This window comes from Nicotiana sylvestris, chromosome 5 (assembly GCF_000393655.2).
Source record: "Nicotiana sylvestris chromosome 5, ASM39365v2, whole genome shotgun sequence".
Taxonomy (NCBI): domain Eukaryota; kingdom Viridiplantae; phylum Streptophyta; class Magnoliopsida; order Solanales; family Solanaceae; genus Nicotiana; species Nicotiana sylvestris.
Window position 1 is genome coordinate 118,695,947 of NC_091061.1, and position 10,468 is coordinate 118,706,414.

The following is a 10,468-nucleotide window of genomic DNA, read 5'->3' on the forward strand; positions in this document are numbered from 1 at the left end:
CACATATATATTATATTTGTAATAATTGTGTATTACATATATATCCATGTATATCTGTGTGTGAGATACATGCATAGTACATGTTTGATACATGTGTCGCATAAGAATTTTTTGAACTCGATTTAATCGCGAATTTTGATACAAAACTAGTTTAAATCACCTCCAATCTTCCTCAAATTTTGTGTATTGACTTATCTATATGTTTACAATGAATTTCAACTATACCAATTGAAAAAGTTCCTTTTTTGCTTAGATTTTTCGAATATTGTATATTATTTTTTTTATTTTATCATCTTATTTACTACCTCATCCATGAAATTTCCTTTCCGTCTTGCATGTAATGTTGCTAATCACGTTTAAAAATATAGAAAGTGTTTTTGCATGTGATTCTTTGAGAGAAAAAACCTTATTTATTTGATTTTTTAATTTTTATATGTGCTTGTTTAGTTTTGATAAATCTATGATTAATAGCCAGATGTTGTTAAGTTAATACTTATTTAAGATATTTGTGTGATTTCCTTTATTATAAATATTTTGCATTTCAGGAGTAGAGATAACACACAGAATGTGTATAATTTGTATATAAAGGGGCTTCAATGGGCGGAGGAAACCAAAAAAAAGTGTAGTACTTATGGAAAAAAAAAAAAAACTCGGACATATTCGCCTGTCTCACAACTCCTGAAACTCAAAATTTTTGGCAACAGCAATAAAGACAATAAATGAATCCCTTTCCTCCGCCGCCAACACTACCACCCTCACCGTCCTCCAGCTTTCTGCCACCGCTACCGCCACCATACTTTCACCAGCCCACTCCCACCACTACTCCTCCGGCATTCGATCTTCCCACTGCTCTCTCAACCCTCACGTCTCTCCTCAGTCTCTCATCAACCACTCTCCACTCTCTCTCTTCCCTTCTCCCCACCCCCCTCTCCCCCTGTCAAACCCTATTCCCATGCCCTTTCAATCTCAACCATCATCTCCCCCTTTCTTCCCTCTTCTCTCACTCCCTTCATTGCCCTACACCTATTCCCTCAAATCACATCGAAACCCTAACCCAAAACCTCAAATACCCCCACACCCTTTACTCCTCCTCAAACCCCAACCCCTTTACTTTACCTCTACAAGATTCACAATCTGACCTTTGCTTCTCTCTCGAGACCTACCTTGATTTCGAAAATGAAAATCCCACTTCCTTCTATTATGATTGTCCTGGTGTTGTTTCTTTCCCCATTAAAGGCGAAAATGCTGCTCCTCCTATGCTCACTTTGCCTGCTGTTTTATCTTCAGAATGTGCTAATTTTGGTAGAAATTTGATGTTGTTTTCGAATGAATTGATCAGGGTTCTTCCTTCGGAGGCATATGCAATTAGGAATGAAACTGATTGTTGGAATGATTTTCCATTTATGTATTCATATCGCGTTCTTCGTGTTATTTTGGGATTAGGCATGAAAAGTGTCGAGTGTTTGTCTACATGGTTAGTAGCTAATTCGGGTAGGTGTTATCGTATTGTGCTCGATTTGGCAATGAGGGATCATATGCTTGTTCTGTTTAAGCTTTCTTTGAAGGCTATTGTTAGGGAAGCTATTGATTTAGCTAGTACATTTTACAATGAAGAAGCGGAGGGATCGGATTTGAGTGGACGGAGTTTTAAGTGTCCGGTATTAGTTCAGGTTTTGATGTGGTTAGCGACCCAGCTTTCTGTGTTGTATGGGGACGCGAACGGAAAATTGTTTGCTATTAGTATGCTGAAGCAATGTATCTGTGCATTTAGTTCTTGTATGTTCAATGAATCTACTGATACGAAAAGAGGGGATGGAAATGTTAAAGAGTCACAGGAAAGTGGTGAGCCACTTAAAAGTAGGATAGAGAATGCGGGGACGGATATATCGGCCGAAGCACTCTCTAAAAGCCCGATTTTTGTTTCCCAAGTTGCAGCAGCTGTTGCAGCGTTGCATGAACGATCTACGCTTGAAGAAAAGCTCAAAGCACTGAGGAATTTACCAGCACTTCCAGCTTACCAACGGTACATTAACTTTACTCTTCTTAGTATGGTAGTTTGAAGATGTCCATTTGTGTAGATGTGCATAACAACATTCGTCTAAATGTTGAATGGTATTGGACATTTAAGTTTTCTGTTAGGCAAGTCCATGCTTTCTGTTTAGAAGAATTGTTTATGCATAGATGTCAAAAGTTGGGTGTTAACTTGGTTTAAATTGGAAGTTGTAATTCATGAACGATGTTGCCACTAAGCCCAGAGTTTGGGCCGGAATTATAACAGCCGTCCATCTCGATGCATATGGCTGTAAAGTAAAGATAAAGGGAGGAAAAACCTATTTTGACCTGCAGAAAGTCGTATCTGGCTCGCAAATGATTCACATGCAGATGAAAAGAATTTTTCTTGCCAGGCCTTTGGTTTGCGGGAAAATGCTTTAAATAGTGATATGCAAAGATAAAGCGTCTACAATATGTTCAAATGTGTCAAGTTAGGAGTCCTTTATTGCTGTTTTCTGTAATCTCACTTTTCTCTTCAAGCATGAAAAGTTATACTTCATGTATCAGTCCTAGAGTATATAGTTAAGCAGATTTCTTTGCAGATCGATGGAGCACTCTTACATTTCAAATAAAGCAGATGAGGAACGGCAAAAACGCCCTAATTACAGAGCTCTGCTCGAACATGATGGATTTCTGTGGCAGCATTCGCGAAATAATCAGGTCTGTTTGCTTGTCAAAATAATACTTCGAGTCATTGCAGATCTTGAAGCTGTAACTATATGTAACCCCTATAGAGATAACAACCAGTGTAGAATCAATGTTTAAGATACTAGTTTTTGAAAGTACCATCTGCTTTTGGGAGGTAAAACATATATGGGCATTTTATGCATATATTTCTGTTTTCTTGCCCTTTAATTCTTCTTGGGAAAATTCCACCTAATAGAGTACAACAAATGGAAAAAATCTTGATGCTTTCTGTTCTTCTCTTTCCTCGTTGTCTCTTCTTGCACTGGCTCGAGACATGCTGCCAAAGAGACTGTTATTTTTGAAAGTTAAGTGCGTTTATTAAAAAAATACAAAACTGGAATGCAGTTCAACCTGTTTAGGCCTGGCTAGAAGTTGCGAATTCATTGTGATAAACACTCAGATGATAAAACCCGCTGTCTTGAGTCCTTAAACTTCAGTGACTTAAATACTTTGTGATGGGAAATGCACTTGAGACTGGCGAGTTAAAATGTTTTTATATGTAATTCAACCTTGCTTCAGTATTTTAGTCCTTTCAATTAGACTATTACTGTTTTCTTAATCTTTTGCATGACTTTTTCAGGACACAAATAGAACAAAGTCGAGAGAGGAATTATTAGCTGAGGAAAGGGATTATAAACGTAGAAGAATGTCATATCGTGGAAAAAAGTTGAAGCGGTCAACAACACAGGTACACTTTGCTTCTTCAGATTTGACCATATGTTTTTCTCTATCTTCATAAAAATCCATAAGTTTTTCTCTGTTTATAGTCATGTATATATCCATTGACCTGAGTCTTAGTTTCTTCCTTCAAAACCATATCGCTAAGAAGAATTCTCTGGATGCCCATCTGATAGTGCAGAAAGCTTTATAAACCTCAATAATTTGCTCCCATTACACATCTCTATCTTAGCCTACTCATTTTGTGTATTCAGCTATGACTTATTTCTGTTCCTTCTCATCTTTACATCTTTATTGCTGTCCTCTTTTACCTTTAGGTTATGAGGGACATAATTGAGGAATACATGGAGGAAATCAGGCAAGCAGGTGCCATCAATTGCCCAACAAAAGGAGCTGAAGAGGCCAAACTTCCACTTTCCTCAACTTACAGAATGGATAATTCTTATGTGGATAAAGCTGAGTTTGGAAAGAGGCAGCTGGATTCATCTGCTTTAAGCAAAGGAAGGGAAGGTGGTTATGGGAAGGAGTTTCATACTGATGGAGAAGTCCATTCAGCAGACTTCAAAGATGATTATTCTGCAGATATGGAAAAAGCATCTCGGTGGCATCATCAACATGTAGTGGCAGAAAGAAGTAATGGGAGGTCCAGACAGGACCCAAAAAGTTACTCTAGAAGCCCAAATCAGCGAGAGGCTAGTGCCTACTCACATGAATCAACAATCACCCAAGAGAAGAGAGACTTTTCGAAAGAATCTAGAGAGAATTTTCCCAGAAGCTCCAGCAGAAGCTACCACAAATCACATGAGAAAAGTAGTTCACGTAGGGAAAGAAGTGATTGTAATTCTGACATCAAGAAACGGAAGGCAAGGGACGCTTCTGATGATTTTGATGACCGATATGATCCATCAAAATCTTAGAAGAACTTTGAGAAAATGTCTGACTGTTGCAGCTAGTTCTAGCAGTCAGGCTAATCTGGAGATGTGTTGACATTGGGATGGTATCACCTTCAGAATTTCCTGTGACTGGTTCTTTTTGTGTCTACTGGTCAAATCGACTAGGTAAGCGACTGATTTTGTCTAACCTGGATGCTTAATTTATTTTGCTTTTTCAGGAGAGACTGAATCTTTTTCCTGGTTGTTTTTTCCATAAAACCTTGCAGTAGTCATGCAGGTGTCTGCTGTCTATCCCCTTCTGTATCCTTCCATATATCCTTTATATTAATTCTTTTCGACATTGTCTTCTTAGCTTTACTATTCTTCTTCCTTCTTCCCCCATCCAAAGAAATGAATTCCCTCTAGGACATTCAAGGGGGCGTAGTATTATGGCTAGAACACCAGTGGTAACGTTCTTCCTGTGCACATCATATAGCAAGTTAGTTTTATATTTTTCATCATTTTGGCTATAACTTGACCTAAATTGTAAATATTTGTTGCGGAGTTCCGAGCACACATTGTGCATAGCTCTACTGCTAAATCTTTATGTTTGCTTGCTTGTGCTTCAGTGCACAAGCATTAACACAATTTATTATAGGAAATATTTACTTGGTTCACAACTGGGTGAAGTATCTGGTTCTTGGGGGCCTCAAAACATAGCTTCAAGCATGTTGAAGATTCAGTTATGAGATTTGCTTGTATAACTGTTCATTACTATATAGTATAACTGTTCATTACTATATAGGAATATTGCATAGTACTATGGTAGCAAAATTTTCTCACTTTTCATATGGGTAAGCATCTTGAATACTAGTCATATTACGGCGGACATACCGGGTAGAAGACTATGCTTGATGCAGCTTCAGGTGTAAACCTTTCTTGTTGCAATCTTATTGTTTTTGTACTTGCAGTGGCAGACTTGGAAAGTGGGGCAGTCACATCCAATCTAAATGTTTTTGTACTTCTAATGGCAGAACTCAGAACCCACATCAAAAGATGGATTCTTGTAGACAGTCAATAGTAACACACAGTTAAATCCTTCAGCACTTTAAGCATCTCTTAATCAGTTGTAGTTCAGTTCTTATAGGATTCATAAGTTAAGCAACTATAATAAATTTTAGATGCCTCGAGGTCCCTGAATTCTGTGGGTTAGGAGAAACTTGGTTTTTGCTAGTAGGAATGCATTGATTAAAAAAGCATTTCAAGAATGATATCACGATGCTGATGCATGTTCTAGAGCTTTATATTTTCTCGCATTGTTTAATTGTAAATCAATGTACTTGTCCCAAAAAAATGTGTGTCAATTTACAAGGATAAACACAATTTGATTTAAGTTTGTCTTGGTTCACATGCTTGGTTTACATCTGGTTAAAGTATCAGGTTTTTGGGGCCTCTGTTAACAGGCTTATGTATGTTGAAGATGACATCCGATATTATACAGGAATAATACACAAGTTTCATGGTTGCTGTTTTCCGCTAAATGCATATGGGCAAGTATCATGTACCTTAGCAATTCCATCAACTAATTTTGACATGTATCTTCGAAGTTTGTATCTGTTACTTTATATGGGCTGTTGCTTTATATATCACATTCATATGCAGTCCTGATTATGTTTGTTTTTATTATAAATTCCTAAATTTCTTCTTGTATTGGCATGCATCGTTTGGAAATGCCTAAAGTTTATCTGATAATGCTTTTCTCTAGGTATGTTTCTTGTGTTTATTGAGAACAACAGGCTCTATCCCAGTGTTTACACTCTCAGTTGTATTGGATGGTATGTAAATTTTATTTGTAAATATAAGAACAGTTACATCTTATCGGTTTAGCCTGACTTGCTAGAACATCGGAAACATTAATTAAATAGCCTACCAGAACAACGTAGGATGGCAAAAGAAGAATAACCACCAATATTAGCTGGAGGAGATAACTAAACATCGGTACTCCTTGATAACTAGAGATGTAGAAGATGTGCATAGTTAGTTGACCGGTAATCAATCATTTGTTATGGTTACTCTGAACTTTTCTTCTAATTAATTACTCATAATTATTAAAGTGTCATAATTATTAAAGTGTATGATCATCTCATCTAAAAGTTTAACCTGTTAGAGAATGTTACATTTTTATTTTTAATTATGTTAATCTCAGGGTACACGCATTATGCATCTATGCATTTCAATGAATACGTAATTTTAAAAATTATTAAATAATAGGAGTGTTTTAATTGTAAAATAAAATTTTAAAAAATATAAGTTTTTGAAAATGATAAATGTTAATCATATTTACCAAACTCAATAAAAGAAGAAACCTTGTGTGGTGTAAGTCTTTGTACACCTTATTGTAATCTTGATAGATGAGTTATGCATTTGCTTTACTCGTAATAGCAGTTCAGTCCATGGCCTTGTTGTAAACTCCATCTCAGACCAAAAAAATAATGCAACAGCTTCTACCCAATTGCTAGTGCCCTAGCCTAAATTGTTGAATGCTTAAATAACAAATAAATACATCAAGTTGTTTCTCTGTAAAATCTTAACTTTTAAATGGGTAATTACCACTCAATTCAACATAATTAAATACATAAATGAAGAGTAGAAATATCTTTTCATGGTGGTAGCGGATGGGCATAATGCATTTGGCAGAATTCTCGCTTCTATCCTGTTCTGATCTTTAATTTCCTCTCCGATGTCCTCTAAATCCTTAAAATTTCAGCATTAGATGTATAAATAACAACAACAAATTCAATATAATCTCACAAGTGGGATCTAGGGTGAGTAGTGTGTATACAGACCTTATCCCTACCTTGAGAAGATGGAGAGGGTATTTTCGATATACCTCGGCTTAGCATTAGATGTATATATTAAACAAAAAATTTAAAAACTTCCCGCCACCTCAAAAAAGGGCAGCTTAGTGCATAATTTTTTTTATATAATATTATCTTCTATTTATATAATTTTTCATAGTACTTTTGTTACAAAATAAGTTCAAAAATCAATATGGAGCTAATTAGCTCAAGGTATGTACATAAGCTATTGTAAAGTCAAAATTAATCAAAGTTAAAGAAAATAAGAAGAATGGAGGAGGAAGTCATTTGAGTGCATGTCATTCATTTGTTATAGCTCAACTAAATTCGCCCTGAAAATAATATAATGGTTGGAACTATGCTATAATGATTATTGACATAGCAGATAAATGATTAAAGAATTTACTTACTACTATAAAGATTTATAGGAGTAATAGTTTATATATATATATATATATATATATATATATATATATATATATATAATATTTGAGGCCCAATAATTTTTGGGGCCTAAAGCCTTGACTTTAGTTGTTGGGGGTTGAGCCGCCCTTGACCCCCTCCCCCCACATATATATATATGCGACTATTCAACATATTTAATTGGTTGGTATCAAACAAGTTGGTTAGTTTGCTGACAGTCGATGTTCTCGTTTATACTTAAACACACATAGATTAGTCATCTAAATATTTTTAATAAGTAATGTGGTCATCAACTTATATTTTGGTTTTGTTCCATGGCTTTTGTGACTTATTACATTATATCTTGTTGTATTTTATTAGCCAGTGTTTAAAACTGGTCGCGTGAATATTTACTTATATGCGTTTATAGTAACAACATTTATGCCTATGTTTCAGACAAGTTGAAGGATCGGTTATATAAATTTTTATTTTTCTTTAAGCTCAACTCATATCTGTTAAGTTTGGGTGTAAATGGGAAATGGAAGAGGCACCTTTTGAATTGTACCTCTTCGTCTCACCCTTTCATTGTCTATAAATTTAAAGGTCTAGCTTCATTTTTAATATATAGAAAACCTGAAAACTTCTCCTCTCTTTTCTACATTGTTGCATTATTTTCCAAATAAATATAAGTGCCAAGTGTGATTTGCTCCGTTTGTTGAGTTCGCTGAAGTTCTGTGATTTGTAGTGCCGCTATCACAGAATAATTATTCTATTCTATCCTGGGAGAAATTAATACATAATCTTGGGCGACCGTAAAGGGATTAAATTTCTTAAGGACACAAACAACTTGTGAGCTTGGAATTATTTTATGTTTTGTCTATTGAACTAATGTTTTTCCTTCTCTGATTTTCTGATTTTGAACACAGATTACTAACAATCTTAAGGAATTTAATTTTTATTATCTGTGTGCATCTTAACATCTGCTTGTTGGAGACTAAACAGAGTAAAAGAATTATTGGCAGAAGATTGATAGATAAAAATGTTGCTTCGATGCAGGAACATGAAAATGGTGGTGCGTTGTTTTAAGTTCTATATGCGGAGTGCATATTCTGCCGCAATAAATTTTGAAGATTGGACAGCAAAAGTTTTTGGGATGAATTGTGTACATTCCAATGTGAAGACGAACCAAATCAGTTTCAAAGTTGGTATACAATTATTAGTTTTTCTTCAATTTCTCAACAAATGGACACATGTCCCCTTTTGGCAAAGGAAAAATACTGATGCAAGGTATATAGAAAGGCATAAATTAAAGGAGAAGAAGAGTTGGTTTAAAATCTATTAGCACTTTGCACCAGAGAACTGTTCGTTTGTATTGTGTGTATCTTACGTACATGGCTTTGCCATGCTGAATAAAACAATCTGCCATGAATTTTAATTGGTTTTGGGTGATTCGCAATTGCATTCCAATAATTCATGCTTGAGATCGAAATGACACAACATATACGGTGCTAAAAGTGCTATTTGATGGAAAGTCACAACCCAAATTATAGCAATTGATATTGGTGTGATGAGTCACAACGTCGAATCAATTTTATGCCACCAACAAATTACGTTGATATGGCACTGATTTAATAACCAACTGATTGTGTCGTTTGAGAAAGGAGTCACAGTTGCCTTTGCTTTGTCATGCCAAGAGCTCCTGGCACATGAAATGTCCATCGATCAAGGTCAATATGTATGGCCAATGCTTGTTAAGCATTGGCAAAGATGCCATCATGATTAATGGCATATGATGCAGGCATAAATATTCCTATAATTACTATGATACACGATTACAAGGCAAACGATGAAGGCACCATATTTATAATAAGAAGATTTATTCTCTGTTGGGAGGAAAATCTTAATTACATTGCGTTGGAGTGCACATTCAATGCAGTGATTAAGAATGGTTGTCTTTGAACGAGCCAAATGACACGATTTTTCGGGCTTGATTAATTTATTTTGGCCGATGTTTGAAGAGACAACAACAACAACCCAGTAAAATCTTACTAGTGGGGTCTGGGGAGGGTTACCCCTACCCCAAAGGAATAGAGAGGCTGTTTCCTAAAGACCCTCGGCTCAAGAGAATAAAAAGATAAAAGGGTTATTCATTTGTCTCTCAACTTTGTGATGTTTGAAGAGAGCAGAACTATATTAAACTGGGTTCTATTTTCCCTCTTAACTTTGTGATTTATGCCATTATATACAGATATTGGATCAATAAGAATAACATATCAAACTGTTGAAATGTTTAGGGGTATAATGGTTTAGTTGAAAAGCCATTTGAAAAGAAAATTAAAATACTTGTGATTTTCTATCCCTATTTTGGAGATTAAAATCTTCATGATTTTCTACTCTCGTTATGGAGACCAAAATCTTTGTGATTTTTCACTCCTTCTTCGAGATTAAATCTGTGTGATTTTCTACTCGATATTTGAGATTAAAAAAGTCGTGACATTCTATTTATTTTTCTATTTATTTTTCGGAGATTAAAGTCTAAGTGACTTTTTATTCTTACAGATAACTGAATACTCAGTCGAGTTCCCTATAGCAAGACGCAATCCATTCCATATGAAAAATTGAATGGAAGGAAGCCCAACTTAAATATTTTAAAGTGTGGGGGTGTTTAGCTAAAACGCAAGTTCCTAAACCCAAAAGAGTAAAGACCGGACCAAAAATTATTGATTGCGTTTTCATAAGATATGCAACCAATAGTAACGCATATCGCTTTCTGGTTCTAAATCAGAAAATTCTGACATTCATATTAATACGATAATAGAATCAGATAATGCTGAATTCTTATTTATCTGTATAAAAAGAAATGTGAGCCGCTTGGTAAAAAATCTAAGCGACCTCAGGAAGAAGCAAAGAAAAGTACGT

General features: G+C 35.3%; 1 protein-coding gene across 1 annotated transcript; it reads left to right on the plus strand.

Annotated features, from left to right (window-relative positions):
* Positions 1–614: 614 nt before the first annotated feature.
* On the plus strand, positions 615–5,682 carry LOC104243615 (U11/U12 small nuclear ribonucleoprotein 48 kDa protein). Its single transcript, XM_009798831.2, has 5 exons — positions 615–2,023; positions 2,595–2,712; positions 3,320–3,427; positions 3,735–4,475; positions 4,577–5,682. Exons 1-4 carry the CDS (start codon positions 720–722, stop codon positions 4,332–4,334), a joined length of 2,130 nt encoding a protein of 709 aa, XP_009797133.1. The 5' UTR covers positions 615–719; the 3' UTR covers positions 4,335–4,475; positions 4,577–5,682.
* Positions 5,683–10,468: the final 4,786 nt, after the last annotated feature.